The sequence below is a fragment of the Pyxicephalus adspersus genome, chromosome Z, assembly GCF_032062135.1.
Source record: "Pyxicephalus adspersus chromosome Z, UCB_Pads_2.0, whole genome shotgun sequence".
Lineage (NCBI taxonomy): Eukaryota > Metazoa > Chordata > Amphibia > Anura > Pyxicephalidae > Pyxicephalus > Pyxicephalus adspersus.
The window spans coordinates 86,251,319-86,267,278 of NC_092871.1; the positions used below are offsets into that span (position 1 = coordinate 86,251,319).

A 15,960-nucleotide genomic window follows, 5' to 3' on the forward strand; every position below is an offset into this window, starting at 1 on the left:
GGGGTGGACGGCCTCCTCGGTGAGGGGGCGCGGTGGGGTGGACGGCCTCCTCGGTGAGGGGGCGCGGTGGGGTGGACGGCCTCCTCGGTGAGGGGCCCCACCCTGCTTGTTGCTGTAACATTCTAGCAGTGTTGAGGGGGGAGGACGCCATGTTGGATTCCATGTTTCGCCCTGTGTGACCTCTCCGGGGCCAGGGGGTGATTTGTTTGTAAATCTGGAGCCGGGAATAATCCTTCCTTGCAGAGTTTTTGCACCTTTTATGATCTGTTACTGTTATTTATTAAACTTACCAGGAAACTCTCTGGGTGTTTTCTGCCTTTCCCATTTTGTTTTCCCTATTTTGTATCATTTCCAGTTTTTATTTTTAACCATTTTTTGCGTCAGTTTCGGAAATAACCATTCACATCATGGCGACATTCTTATGATAGCACACAGATAGTCACCTGATTTCAGCTTTTAATGTCGGCAGGATTTTTTTACCTATAGACACCTGGTCTCCAATCAGAGTGTAGGATTAGAATTATAACCAAGGTAAACACAGTGCTGTCACATCCTATAGATCTCTGCTCATTGGATTTCATATTAAGAATCCAAGTTTCATCCCATAGATCCTGATCATGGGATCACCGTCCCATATGGCACTCCACTCTGGAGGGGACCAGTGTTCCATCTGTTTAATACTGCAATTGTTGCTTACAGTTCTGGTATTAAAGAGTTTTTCCTTGATTTTTGAAGATTTTTGTTAGTTTATAAGGGAGTGAGATTAGTGCACAAAATAGAAGCCATTAGTTAGGCTAAGTGATAGATTGTGACCGTGGGTTGGGCTTCTCATGTAGTGTCAGGATGGAGGAATAATATATCAATATCCATGTAATCATTTCAGTGTACAAATTATTTTAAGCTGGGTGGGAAGAAGCTTTAGGCGGCTGGAAGCCTCTGTATTGTGACCCAACTTATTAGTAACCTCCCAAAAATAGCCGGGTTGTTACTGAAAAGTGCCGGGAGGTGCGCCCAGCTAAAAGAGGCCGGGGAGAACACTGCATTGTTAGTTCTTCCGGAAGAAGTCTCCGTATGAATTGACTTGCACGTTATATTTTTTTTTTTTTTTTTTAGATTTCCTCCTCCATATTTTTAGGTCAGGTCATACTTTTATCATATTTTTGTTTGCTCTGCATCATCTTTTGTTTGTCATTGCATTTTATTTTTTATTTTATTCCCATTTTCTAATTTTTACTTTCCCCCCCGAATGTTTTGATGATTCTCTAGAACCAACGAAACGTATGCTTTCCTTCCAAGGGTTAGCGGAGTTGGCTCATCGTGAATATCAGGCCGGAGACTTTGAGGCAGCAGAAAGACATTGTATGCAGCTATGGAGACAAGAGCCTGATAATACCGGAGTACTTCTCCTCCTTTCGTCCATCCATTTCCAATGTCGCAGACTGGACAGGTCAGTATGATCATTGCCTGCACAGATTGGCAGCTGGCACTCTACTTTGTATACTTTGATTCAATTTCGATCCTGTGTTTATTACATTTAGCTAGGTGCTATTGTATGTAAAAGATGAACCTGAACATTGAACCTCAGATATTTCAATATTTTGCTCTGGTGAATATCAGCATAAGTGAAAAGTTTTACGTGCAACCTGGAAGAAATCTAGTGAGCTGATCATTTCCTGAGGTGACATTGTTCCCAACCCTACAAAAGATCCCTATCTTTTTATGCAGGGAGGGGAGTACTGTAGTTCTAATCAACTTCCTAATTTTTGTTACTTATTTCTTGGGGGGGAAATCTTCCTGCTTATTCCCAACCTTTTGCTTCTCTCTCTAGGTCTGCACATTTTAGCACTCTGGCGATTAAACAGAATCCATTGCTAGCAGAGGCGTATTCCAACCTGGGAAATGTCTATAAAGAGCGAGGACAGCTACAGGAGGCCATTGAACATTACCGGCATGCTTTACGGCTCAAACCCGACTTCATTGATGGATACATCAACTTAGCTGCAGCTTTGGTGGCTGCTGGAGATATGGAGGGCGCAGTGCAAGCTTACGTGTCTGCCCTTCAGTACAATCCTGTAAGTCAATATCTATTATTTTATAGAAATATTTATTAGTGGGGTCTTATTTGAATAAGGGGTGCCATTCATTAGGGAATTCCTCGGGGGTGGGGGGGGGGGGTACCTAATGAAAATTACTCATCCTCCATGTAAGATTCACCTTCTCTTCTTGGCTGAGAATCTCAGAAATTCACCTGGTAGTTTCTTCCATCTTGCATTGGTTATTAGAGGTCACTTTGCTTGTGATTTGCCCTTAATATATTTGCTACCTTTTGTATGATTCCAGTAGTCTTTGCATTGCTAGGAAATGGCTGGAAAGTATTTGGGTTTGTTGGGGTGATCAGGATTTTCCTGTCTGTACAGGTGATGGTTGGAATGAAAATACGTGGTCCTATTCTTAGGTTTTCTTTTTCCTCTCCGCAGGATTTGTACTGTGTTCGTAGTGACCTGGGTAATCTACTGAAAGCCCTAGGTCGCTTAGAAGAAGCTAAGGTAAGTTTTGAGTATCCTGCTGGTAAATGTCTTTTTTTATTTTTGCAGCCTCTGTGCATTCAGTCTTCAGTTCTGCCTCAGTTTAGCTTCATACAGTGTTTACTGCGGTGTAATGTAAATTTAAAAAGCATGAGCCAAGAAGCATAATAGAGAACACAGCCTCTCGGATCTGAGAGGAGCTGAATAGCTGAATGTAAAACCCATTGGAGGTTTCCAATCTGTAAAGGTATTTCATCTCTCCTTGATCTCAATTGATAGCCATTCCCAATTGGTTTTGGCCCACTAGCTCATCCTAGCTGATGAACTTGGAGGCACAGCAAAGACAACCAAAGAGCCCCTTTCCCCTCTCTAACTCGTGTACCGCAGTATGTTCCTCGTCTATGGAAGAAAGGCTGGTAATTGTAGAACACGAATCAGTGTCACGCTGTCAGTATTTCGATGGCTAATCAGACTAGTGAAGGACAGAGGCTGGTTTGTATTAGGTAAATGAACTGATGGAAAGAAATTGATAATTGAAGGTGGCTTCTAGCATTTTACATATCTTAGCCCAAGAATTGTTATTTAATGTTACAGCTTCGCACTGTTTGTGAATGGCATTTGTGGGATCGAGCAGTCTTGTTACAAGCCACCTTGTGCGTTTGCGCTGCTAGGGAACGGAGTTGGGAGTAACGCAAGGACCACAGTGAAAGGATTCTGTTACTCCAAACCCCACGCGCATGCAGCTGCATGAAGTGTAACAGCAGAGTAGCTGTCCATTTGTTACGAGACCTTCACCACTTAGTAACGTTGGAGAAATATGGGGATGGGGGGGGGGGGCGTTAGGAGCTCCAATGTAGAAGGGGATTTATTACATTGGCCGATGGATTTTTTTCAACGAATTTGGGGTTCTCAGCAAATCATATGGACAGCTAACACTTATTGCACTTCACCGCCGCTTTAGCGACACTGGCACAGGAGCAAATTGCGCTCGCATAGGATGCTGATTTCTTTATTTCAGAGGACTGGAGACACCTAGATTGAGAGACTTTATTTTTTTATTTTTTCTTCAGAAAATATTTTAAGAAACACACATTTGAAATCTGATTTTCTTTCTTTAATCAGTGCATTTCATTATCAAGCCAGCTGTTTTCCTCATGCTAAAAATATAACATTATCATTGCTGTATACGGAAAGCCTTTCTTCCAGCCATGCACTCCTCCCCAATCTCCCTGCATGATAAAACACATTCAAGTCAGCTTGACATGTTCTTGTCTAAATCATAGAGCATATCCAAAAGCATTTCACTTGCTTTGTTGAGATCTTTTACTAATGATATTGTTTTATTTTCTCTCTTGTTTTTGGTTTTTTACCACTGATATTGTATTTAGAAGGTTTCAGGTGGGTGAAACTGCTATTCCATGCGTAAGGTGCCTCGCTGAAGGGAGCTCGAGGCCTGGATCTAGGCAGACAATGCACCTCCTCTTCCAGCAAGGAACGCACCGAAAAGTCCCATGAAATATGGTAACGGGTTTGTAACTGCCACAACAAAACCATTTGCTCCATGCCTGAATCCTTCTGTCTTGTGGCTTCAGAAACAGCTTAAAATGTTTTATTTACAAGCAGTTAACGTTTAAAAAAACCCTATATACTACTAGCCACAATTCTTTAATGGAACCTATATTATAAAGAAAAATTGGAGCTAGTTTTAGATGTTAAGCTTCTAACTCTTCCAAATGTTCATTATTTTTTTCCTTTTTTATTTCTTCTTTGTTTGGACTGAATCGTTCTGCTCCTCATCATGCGCTGTGGACCTGCAGTAGCGCAAAGGCTGCGCTGCGAATTGCGCTTCGCGTGGGGGAAATGGTTGTGAACATGCCAACTTGATGGTTAACCCGTGACCTGCCAAAGTCTAGTTGGGGCATAAGGGGGGGGAAATGGGTCACTGCTTAAGGGCTTTCTTCATTTATTTTACTACTCCTTTGGGATTGACCAATCAGGTTGGCTGTTAACGTATTCCAGCGCGTGTGCGATGGCGCTGCGCTAGCGGTAGTATTGCTGTGTAGCCTGGGAGCGCGTGCGATGTTTGGCGCCTGCATTACAGGGACCTAGACCTGTCTGCAAGTCTGTCATTTCTGGTTTCTGTGTTGCCTTTGACTTGGAAAAAAGTGTTCTTGTGACCTTTTTATCCCTAAATCCTAAAATCATTATTCCAACAATTATCTTTTACTTTTACCGATTTAATTTTCTAGTTGTCACTTATTGTATTTGTTCTTATCAAAGGCCTAACTCAGAAATGTCAGCTTCCATTAGGGTTTAGGTTTGCGCCTGCGTAGGTTTCAACGAATTGCGCGGCGTATCAAGCGCGGGCGGGCCTATGCTGCAGGTTCACTTTTTGCTGTTTGGAGAATGAATTGTAACTTTTTATCATTTTTTTTCTCCAAATTCCCCATCTTTTTCCTCTTCCCCTTCCCAATACCTAAACCCTTTCAAGGCCTGTTATTTGAAAGCAATTGAGACCCAACCAAACTTTGCTGTAGCTTGGAGCAATCTCGGATGTGTATTTAATGCGCAGGGTGAAATCTGGCTCGCCATTCATCATTTTGAGAAGGTACGTATTGCTGTGCGAAGGACTGCGTGGTTTTCAAATACTGAATATCAAACAAGGTCTATTGTAATCAGGAATAATCTTTCATTGTATGTTGGTGGACCTGATGAAAACAGCAGATAATAGTCCTGTAGTTGGTGTTGACAGATTTGCCCCTCACTAGTTATAAATATACTAGCCTTTACTACACTTCCCAATGCTTCTTCCTCCATTGCAGCTTCCATTAAAAATGCTATATTGGCTGGTTATAGATACCATCCTTTATCAAGGGACAATGTTTGGGGAATGCTTTCTGCAGTTTTAGCCATTATTAGTAGATATATTCTTTAATTGAGTGAGTCTCTGGAAAACCTTTTGATGTCCTTGCACCTGCGCTAGTTATCAAACAATAAAATTTTAATATAATGTGGGAAGGATGATAAATTTATGGAAATGATTGCTAGTCATCCCCCCCCCCCCCCCCGATTCTAACATAATTTGTGTCTGTTTAGGCTGTAACTCTGGATCCCAATTTCCTGGATGCTTACATTAACTTGGGGAATGTTCTCAAGGAAGCACGCATATTTGACAGGTAAGATTTTACCAAGATATTTTTTTATAGCATTTTATAACTGGTTTTATAGGGGGTAGTAAGTGTTTGATTAATGCTTGGCAGCAGAACCTTTACAATATCATATTTTTTTCCCTTATAAATGCAACAAGTGCAAAAACATCGGCTTATCTGCCGGAGCTGACCGTTCTGTTTCTTGACACTGAAATCCTGAACAGTGCCAGCCCTACTCGAGTTGCCTGCTGCACTATAGCACAGCAATATATAAATGTTAGCCATTTCTTTACCCTTGGAGGTGAAACACATATGTAAGGGAACCAGTCTGTCAGACCTTGCAGTGTGACTATTTTTTGCATGCTGATTTGTTTTTCTTTTTTTTTTTTTTTTTCCTTGTTTGCAGAGCTGTTGCAGCATATTTACGAGCTCTCAGTCTTAGTCCTAACCATGCTGTGGTCCATGGAAATCTGGCCTGCGTGTATTATGAACAAGGGCTCATTGATCTGGCCATTGATACATACAGAAGAGCCATTGAATTGCAGCCGCACTTTCCTGATGCCTACTGTAATCTTGCCAATGCCCTCAAGGAAAAAGGCAGTGTAAGTACACGTGTCCCTGATGCAAGATTTGTTTATTATCTAAACATTTATTGCGTGCCAATATCTCTGCTGTAAATCATTTATTTTGCTAGAAAAACTCTTCTAGACTTAACATAGAACAGTCTGTTCTCATCCTTTAGTCATTTTCTAATTATAACTTTATCTAATGGGTTCTGTAGGGTCACAGTTAGGTAGTTTTTAAAATGAAAATATTGCATCTGAGGGGATAAATTTTTCTTAAGCCTCAGGATTTGTACTTGCAGTGAATGCAACTTTCACACATAGACTGTAGTGGTTTGGCACTCTGCACTCTCCACTTTTAATTCTTCTTTATTTATTTATATATATATATATATATATATATATATATATATATATATATATATATATATATATATGTTTTCATACTTGATTGTTCATAAACTGTCCATTTTGTTCTGAGGATCCCCAAAACCATCGTTAGGATTTCTCTCCAGTCTTAATCCTGCGCAACACTTCTAAATAGATTTACCTTGTTACAGCCTTACAAATTACCTTAACCTGTCACTTTCCAAACTCACCAAAACTAGATATCTGCTTCCTGCTTTTCTTTTGTGTTACTTATTTTATTCTGTGTAACTAACAAGCCTTTTCTTCTGAAGGTGGTTGATGCTGAAGAATGTTACAATACGGCTCTTCGCCTGTGCCCTACACATGCCGATTCCCTGAATAACCTTGCCAACATTAAACGCGAACAAGGGAATATTGAGGAGGCGGTGCGTCTCTACAGAAAGGCTCTTGAGGTGATTATTTTGATTTATTATTAAAATATATTGTCTTCTTTGTTGTTGGATTGTGTATTAACATTGTCTTTATTTTTATAGGTATTCCCAGAATTTGCAGCTGCTCACTCCAATCTAGCCAGTGTCCTTCAACAGCAAGGCAAACTTCAAGAGGCTTTGATGCATTACAAGGAGGCCATTAGGTAAGCAAGGTTTTCAGCCATTGTTTCATGTTTTTTTTCTTTAGTTTTGTCTGCAGCCTTTAAAAATGTGTTTTGTTTTTCAGAATAAGCCCAACATTTGCTGATGCTTATTCCAACATGGGCAATACGCTAAAAGAAATGCAAGATGTGCAGGGAGCTTTGCAGTGCTACACCAGAGCCATTCAGATTAATCCAGCTTTTGCTGATGCTCACAGTAACTTGGCATCCATTCATAAGGTAAGATTTCAGCATGTGAAATTTCACTTCTAATCAATATATATTTAAAATGCTCTGTCCCAGTCTTATACTTGGCAGTAATATTTGGTTTCCGTCATACCTTGATGTATGCTGCACCATTTGCTGTGCCAGTTTTAGAAATACTCAGCAATGATATTGGGGTGTCAGAATGAAGGTCCTTAGTATCTGTAGTAACATACAATATTTTAAAGCCATATTCTTCACTTGGGTTCCTACCTGTTCAGAGTTTGTGGGGGATAACAATTATTTGTTTTTTTTTTTTTGTGGTTTTGAAACAGAGTTAAATCATCTTTATGACGCTTTAGGTAGTATTGTCTTTGGCAGCCGCAAAATTTTTACCTCTGCTGATATAGAGGGTATTGGTAAAGTATTGGGCTGGGAAGTGTAATTTGAATGTGTTCTGAAGAAATACAGGCTGACAGTTCAATGTTTTTCTTTAAGGACTCTGGAAATATTCCCGAAGCCATTGCTTCATATCGGACGGCTCTGAAACTGAAACCTGATTTCCCTGATGCTTACTGCAACCTGGCCCATTGTCTTCAGGTAATCTGCTAAGTCTAGGATAATTATTGGGGTGATATTGGTCACATTGTTTTGTGAATAGCTCTCAAAGTTTCTAATGCTAAGTTAGTGTTGTATTTGTACAATTTCCTTTTATATATGATATGACTTTTTCTCAGCATTTTGCCAGCGTGTTAATTTGTTTATTTTTTTTTTTTCATTCTAATTAAGATTGTCTGTGATTGGACGGATTATGATGAGCGTATGAAGAAGTTGGTCACCATTGTTGCAGATCAGTTGGAGAAGAACAGACTTCCCTCTGTCCATCCTCACCATAGCATGCTATACCCACTGTCCCATTCTTTCAGGAAAGCCATTGCTGAGAGGCATGGAAACCTGTGCTTGGACAAGGTGAGAGCTTCCTGCACTTCATTGTTCAATAATAACCTGCTTGTCATATTTCCTCCTGTGTTGGGGGATAGGGATTTTTTTGTGCCTCTGAGAAAAATAGGTTATTCTTTAATATTCTGTCAGAATAGCAGTATGGAAGTTATGTCTGATGAGGGCCAACTTCCCCTTTGTGTGCAGGGGCACATTTCTCATGTGCATGTGCCCATGTGTGGACAAAAAAACATACGGACTGGATAGGCAAAAAGTGTAGATTATCAGTTAATTGTTGCTCCTTTATTGTCCAGTCACATGCTTGGGATGGCGAGGTGACCAGGCTGAATAAAGTCGGGTTGTCAGATATTGTGTATATGCAGAGGAATGGGTGAAGAGAAATACTTATATATGTGTAGCAGTTTAGCTTTAGGCGCCATTTTTGAGTGCTTTGTATGGAACAATAATTATTGTGACATATTTCCATAGCAAAACTTGACATTGTGCTGTGATAGGGAGGCTCTGGGCTGCAATCAGAACTACACACAAGGATGAGGTTCTTTATTTTCAGATCTAATAACTTTATGCTTTTATCCAAAGATCATTATTTTGTGGTATCTGGTGGAACTGGTTAAACAAAATGTACTGTTAGTAATAGAAGTTTTATGATTATTTTCTCCTTCAGATTAATGTCCTTCACAAGCCACCATATGAACACCCCAAGGACCTAAAGGCCAGCGATGGCAGACTGCGGGTGGGTTATGTGAGCTCTGACTTTGGGAATCATCCCACCTCTCACCTGATGCAATCCATCCCCGGCATGCACAATCCAGACAAGTTTGAGGTAAGGTGGTTTGCTGTTTAATATGTGCGCCTCGGTAATCTGCTCATTCTGCGTGTACTGAGTCATGATTACTGTTGAATTCTAAAATGAATCTTGGTGTGTTGGGAGTTTTCCCATGGGTTGGCTGTTTTTAGGTGTTCGAATTTCCTTCTGCAAATCCTTCCATGAGACAATGTTTGTTCTTCCGTAGATTTTCTGTTATGCTCTGAGTCCAGATGATGGCACCAATTTCCGGGTGAAGGTGATGGCAGAAGCAAACCACTTTGTTGACTTGTCCCAGGTGAGAACTCGTATAAGACGACTATATCAGTTATAATTATCTTTATTTTAATAGTTATCGACACTGAAAGTATGGATGTCGTAGCTTAGTAGTCCTGTATTGTAGTTTCTGAATATAGATCATACTTGTGTGTTCTTATTGCTGTTTTCTCTTTCTAGATTCCATGTAATGGGAAGGCAGCTGATCGCATTCATCAGGATGGAGTTCACATTCTAGTTAATATGAACGGCTACACCAAAGGGGCCCGAAATGAATTGTTTGCTCTCAGAGCCGCCCCTATTCAGGTAACACACAGTGGTCTGATGATGGCAGTGGCTTATGTTACCTAGCGATCAGATGTGATCTCTCTTATTCTAGAACTTAGGGTGGTGAGGATTTTGTTCCATAGATTGCGTGGATTTCAGTAGATCTCATTCCTGTCATACCAGACACTTCTAGTGGTCACATGATCATTCTCTAGCTTCGGGTTCTAAGGAGAAAAGCCAGCAATGATAGCATGGGGTGACAATCTCTTTTCTTTCAGGCCATGTGGTTGGGTTATCCAGGAACAAGTGGAGCTCCATTTATGGATTTTATCATAACTGACAAGGAGACGTCTCCCATTGAAGTGGCAGAACAATACTCTGAGAAAATGGCATACATGCCCAACACTTTCTTCATTGGAGACCACGCCAACATGTTTCCTCATCTGAAGGTATGAATAGAGGAGCTGTGTGTACTGACATCTGTTAGTGTATGGGAGGGGATTATATGGAGCTCTGTGCCCGGCCCTCTCCAATATCATTATGTGGACAGTGAGGTGTGGTATGGTGTTTTATCTGGGTTTATCCTAGATTATGTGGTGTATAATGGCTCATAACTCCAGCTGTCAAATGCACAAAAATCTTCTAACTTTACATCAAACTATTCTCATTCTCAGAAAAAAGCCGTCATAGACTTCAAGTCCAATGGCCATATATATGACAACAGAATCGTCCTGAATGGAATCGATCTGAAAGCTTTCCTGGAGACTCTGCCTGATGTCAAAATAGTGAAGGTAAGCAATGGCCGCAGTGGGCCCCATTCATCAACTGCTCATGTGTTACAAGGGGCCCCAGCAGATCCAATCACAGTGGCTTCTTAAGGAGAAGACTCCTCCCACTAATCGGGATGCCAGCGGGTACAGATTGCTGGTTCCGCACTGATAAAACAGGTCCCTGCCTGGCTATGTAGGCTTGGATTTGGTAGCTGGTGCTAAAGAAAGGTTCTCTCTGCTATGACCAGGTGTCATAACATCTGATGCTTTGTTATACAGAGAGGGACATACAAAAAAGTGGGGGATTAGTAAACACCTAGTCTGAGTCACTATCTGGGGATCACCCCTATATGAACTTGGTACAATTTCAATCCTTGGAAGCCACATACAGGCCAGGTTTGTCATGGGTTTTTCTGGCTTTGTAAGCCATTGCCTTATTTAAATAACTATTATTGAACTAACAAAGGACAGCCCTGACCTGAGCAATGGGTAAATAGAACATTCATTGACTGAGCTATGAACAAAATAACCCCACTTGCCCATCACACCACCAAAATAACACCTTTCCCTTCTCTTCAGATGAAAGGTGCAGAGGGTACTGACACTTCAGACAGCAACTCCGCTCTCAGTATGCCAGTGATTCCCATGAATACCATTGCTGAAGCCGTCATTGAGATGATTAATAGGGGGCAGATCCAGATAACCATCAATGGGTTTAATATCAGCAATGGTCTGGCAACAACACAAGTAAGTGTCAAACATCCTGGCAGCTTCTGAAGCCTTTCATAGATTTGGTTTATAGTTTATGGTGTCATCAATTGTTTCTAACAATAAATCCTATTCCAGATCAATAATAAAGCAGCAACAGGTGAAGAGGTCCCTCGCACAATAATTGTCACCACACGGTCACAGTATGGATTACCCGAAGATGCCGTCGTCTACTGCAACTTTAACCAGCTGTATAAGATCGATCCTCCCACGCTGCAGATGTGGGCTAATGTAAGTATATAAGACCACCCAACCAACATATATTTGTATAAAATTTCTTAGATACCCAAACTTTACAGGCATTGATGTTACAAGGGTGCTCTGCAGATCCAATCACGGCAGCTTCCTAAGGGAAGGATCCCCCCACTAAGGAGAGTCCACTGACTCCGCACTGATAAAACAGGTCCCTGCCTGGCTATGTAGGCTTGGATTTGGTAGCTGGTGCTAAAGAAAGGTTCTCTCTGCTATGACAAGGTGTCATAATATGTGATGCTGTTATACAGAGAGGGACACAGAAATTGGGGAGATTAGTAAATACTAAGGGAGGGGTGGTGCACTTCCAGGAAGTCAGTAACATGATGCCGCATGTTTAAGCTTAAAGTGGGTCAGTGCTGGAAGTATGTAAATCTTTTCAAGAGGTTTGTGTTGCTCCTGGGACAGCTGTTATATTTTTAGTCTGGCAGTGTTCAGATGACTCCAGCTTGGATAGTTCAGCCTTCCATCTCGTCCTTCATTGTGGTTCCTTCACCGTCCTGTGCTGATGTATACAAAGGTTCTTCTCTATACAGCGCTGGTGGCTGCTGTCCTGTAAATTGGTCATGTTATGTAGTCCTGAGTAGATGGCAGGCCCATACAATATGATATAGACTGATTTTGGGGCTTCTTCTTAGCTCAGCTCTATGGCTCCCAACAGTTTGTGATGACAGAGAAGTGGATTGGTGTCAGCTGTAGTTATGGCCATGTGTTACAAATATTTTAAACATGACAATAATCACATTATTCTTTAACATTCTCCCAGATTCTGAAGCGAGTTCCAAACAGCGTCTTGTGGCTTTTACGGTTCCCTGCAGTAGGTGAGCCAAACATACAACAATATGCCCAGAATATGGGGCTTCCTCAGTCCAGGATTGTCTTCTCTCCAGTCGCTCCTAAAGAGGAACACGTTAGAAGAGGACAGCTGGCAGATGTGTGCTTGGATACCCCTCTGTGTAATGGGCACACCACCGGGATGGATGTCCTCTGGGCCGGCACTCCTATGGTCACTATGCCTGGTAAGAAATGAAAGAAACTCTAATCCAGATTTAACCTGAAGGAAACCTTGACATACCTTTCAGGGGAACCCTGGCTATATTTGCTGAGTGCAGCTTTGGTAAGATGAATGTACTGATTTCACAATGACAGGTTTCATTTTGGGTCACCAGCAGTAACATGAAGTGAAAATGTTACATTGATGTTCAGTTTCTTTTTTTTCCCTCCCACAGTTTGCTTTACTTCCCTTTTTCTTGTCTTTTGCATACTTAGGTGATACTCTTGCATCTCGGGTTGCTGCATCACAGCTCACCTGTTTGGGCTGTCCAGAACTAATTGCTAAAACCAGACAGGATTATGAAGACATTGCAGTAAAGTTGGGCACAGATCTAGAATAGTAAGTACAATATAACACACATTGATTGTATGAAGAATTGCTATTAAATCTCTGATTTTACTGTCGCCCAAGTGGCTTCCTTGATGCTAATGGTGAGCATGTGTTCAGTATTTGTATGGATGACTCCATCCAAACACCATACGCTGTGCCAAGGCAGATGCTAATTTCCAAGAACCTAATGGATGTGTACATTAGCTTCTACAGCCCCTCCTCCTTTATTTCCACTTATATATCCTATGGGTACAAGGAGTTTATAATGTGCAATAGCTGAATAGCAATCTATATTTAAGAATTCATATTGTCCCCTACAATCCCTACCTCTTGATATATAACTTGTGTTTCTCATGGCAGCCTGAAGAAGATTCGTGCCAAGGTCTGGAAGCAGAGAATATCGAGCCCCCTCTTCAATACCAAACAGTACACCATGGATCTAGAGCGGTTGTATCTACAAATGTGGGATCATTATGCGGCTGGAAACAAACCCGACCATCTGATAAAGCCTGTGGAGAATACCGAATCGGCATAACCCCACCCCATGCGGCAAAGATTTCATATCTGTTTATGTTCAAGCCTGTGTTGCTGAAATTACAGGGAATTTGCCATCCAATCTGGACACAGGGAACAATGTTTTGTTTTGTTCATGGGAATATTTTAGTTTTGTCTCAATATGCATATTTTGAAGTTTGACCTTTATTAGTTCCCGCGTGTCTGTCTGCTCCAGTCGCAGCTTCAATTACTTTGCTAACTGTGCAGGATGAAAGATTAAAAAAAAAAAAAAGAAAAAAACATCATTAATGGTGTTCTAGTCCTTTTTATAGGTTTTATAAACCACTTGTAGCCTTTTAATGTCCGGCGTCTGTTTACACTCAAAGGCCATTGTGTCTGCTTTAGTATAAATGAAATGTCTTTGCACGCTCCCCTCCCTCCAATCCATCGCATTGTACACACATGGGCAGAGCCGAGTAGGTTCCCCATCATGTGACGAGTGGTGGCCCATGTATTGAATGGACGGATTTTTACGTTGTATTTGTACTTTGCACGCCGTGGACATTGGCTGAAGCTTCTTTCTACATTTCCTGTCCCCGGTATGAATGCTTTGTGTGGGAATAGCATGTGCCGCAAACCCTAGATATGCCTCAGTGCCTGTGTGACTTCATTCATTTCAGTTTTGTCCCCCCATTAACCTTTAGTCAGATGTAAGAATTGAACATTTTCTTATGTTAAGTAAACTTTAAGCGGAACAAAAATGTTTTGTGTTTTTATTTTTTGTCATTAGGTTTGGTTTATTTCCTAACACCCCCCCACCCCCACAAACCGGGCTTACAATGTTATAGAAAATGCTGCACACACGATTCCAACCACCAAAATCCTTATAAATCTCCCTAAACATAGGATGGACGAATTACATTCTGCTCAATAAAGAGTGCAGGCAGAGGGAAGACAACGTCAGTGTGTGACCGGCCGTGGGCACACCTGAAAAACTTTGCTCCTCTGATCCATAAAAGTATGCGTTGCATATCCATCACATCGTGCAGCACTGTACAGGCCCGTAGTCCATGCATGTTTCCCCGGAGGAGCCCAGTGCCCACGCAAAACCACCACAGGTCAACAAGAGGAGTTCACACGCAGCCTAATGTCCCCGCCATAGTCCTATCACTCGGTGTTCTCAGAGGAGCTCACAATCTAATGTCCTCACCATAGTCCCACCACAAAGTGTCCTCAAGTCAATACTATAACTAGCAGAAGTTAAATTGTGATCAGCACTGAGCTAAGCATAATGCTGTGTATATGAAAACACACACACAGAAGTATATGTACATGGGGACATACCTCCCTACATGTGTAGCCATACATTGAACATACATAGGGCTGTACACACATCTGTATTTCCCTACGTTCATTTGGTTGTGTGAACTAAGCACACAGTAGGAGACCAATCAACATGCAGCGGAGTAATAATAATCCAAGTCATAATAATAATTTAAGTCCAAGTCACCAAGAATTCTTCTAAGTCGAGTCACTTAATTTTTCCCTATATAGAAACAGAGCTCTTATCCTGTTCTTGAGCACAGGATCACATTCTAAGTCCACGGATTTCTCCTCTGACGGCTGAAGAGAGGAAGGCAGTGAGACTTCTGTAATCTAACATCGCCTTCCTCCCCACCTCTCTTGCATTCTAAGTTTTCTCTGACAACTTAAGGGGGGCTAAGGTTGTGTTACAGAAGCATCACTGCTTTCCTTCCTTCCCCTTTCAGCTATCAGCAGAGAAAGAAAGTCACGAGTCAAGTTGCAAGTCGTTGGAGAAAACCCCTGAGTCAGTTGCAAGTCATTCATTAGGTGACTTAAGTCGAACTTGAGTCCGAGTCCAAGTTTTAACCTCTGGTAATAATAAATACCGGTCTATGGTTTTATACCTGCACACAGAAATATCTGTAAACTGCAAGCTGATTTGTCACATTGGTGCCTCTCCTCATGACATCATCAGTCTGATACTATCTTTGGTAGCTTATAGGGATCCCAATCCCTGACCAGACAATAGGAAGTGCAATATTACTATTGGTGGACAGATCATTTATATGCCATGCAGGGATCAGTGTAGGGCATATAGACAGGAAGTGGCTGCAGCACTGAGGAGGAAGAGATAACAGATTTTCTATAGAAAATAAACAACTTTAAAACACACATTGTGATCTGTTTGAAATACAAGGCTGCAGTGGCTGGTAACTCAGAACAGGTACACGTGATAATGAATTAAATATAAGGCCTTAATGAGTGATGAGAATTATGACTTAAGCTGCGTACACACTTCCAATTTTTATCGTTGGAAATGAACGACGAACGATCGATTGGGCAAAATCGTTTGTAAAAAAAGTAACCGACGCTGACGAACGAGGATAGTCGTTGGAAATGAACGACCGGACCGGCGGATCGGATGACGATCGTTGACCATCTATCGTGTGTACGGTCGTTCAGTGATCGTCCATGGTCTGAGCATGCGCGGTGAACGAACGTTCGCTCACTTCCTGTG

The 15,960-nt window shown here is 41.5% G+C and overlaps 1 protein-coding gene across 7 annotated transcripts in view; it reads left to right on the forward strand.

Annotated features, from left to right (window-relative positions):
- Window positions 1-14,179, forward strand: part of OGT (O-linked N-acetylglucosamine (GlcNAc) transferase) — a 17,847-nt gene extending 3,668 nt beyond the window's left edge. For 2 of the 7 annotated variants that reach the window (XM_072431044.1, XM_072431046.1), the window contains exons 2-22: window positions 1,297-1,447; window positions 1,829-2,072; window positions 2,478-2,546; window positions 5,017-5,133; window positions 5,622-5,701; window positions 6,081-6,276; window positions 6,918-7,058; window positions 7,140-7,240; window positions 7,324-7,477; window positions 7,940-8,041; window positions 8,231-8,410; window positions 9,066-9,224; window positions 9,415-9,504; window positions 9,663-9,788; window positions 10,028-10,198; window positions 10,424-10,540; window positions 11,099-11,266; window positions 11,366-11,518; window positions 12,306-12,556; window positions 12,798-12,932; window positions 13,284-14,179. In XM_072431044.1, coding sequence (XP_072287145.1) covers window positions 1,297-1,447; window positions 1,829-2,072; window positions 2,478-2,546; window positions 5,017-5,133; window positions 5,622-5,701; window positions 6,081-6,276; window positions 6,918-7,058; window positions 7,140-7,240; window positions 7,324-7,477; window positions 7,940-8,041; window positions 8,231-8,410; window positions 9,066-9,224; window positions 9,415-9,504; window positions 9,663-9,788; window positions 10,028-10,198; window positions 10,424-10,540; window positions 11,099-11,266; window positions 11,366-11,518; window positions 12,306-12,556; window positions 12,798-12,932; window positions 13,284-13,458 — 3,080 coding nt within the window. In that variant the 3' untranslated portion in view covers window positions 13,459-14,179. Of the gene's footprint in view, window positions 1-1,266; window positions 1,448-1,828; window positions 2,073-2,477; window positions 4,047-5,016; window positions 5,134-5,621; window positions 5,702-6,080; window positions 6,277-6,917; window positions 7,059-7,139; window positions 7,241-7,323; window positions 7,478-7,939; window positions 8,042-8,230; window positions 8,411-9,065; window positions 9,225-9,414; window positions 9,505-9,662; window positions 9,789-10,027; window positions 10,199-10,423; window positions 10,541-11,098; window positions 11,267-11,365; window positions 11,519-12,305; window positions 12,559-12,797; window positions 12,933-13,283 lie in introns of those variants that run through there. The other 5 variants (XM_072431042.1, XM_072431043.1, XM_072431040.1 and 2 more) reach the window with 5 other exon arrangements.
- Window positions 14,180-15,960: the final 1,781 nt, after the last annotated feature.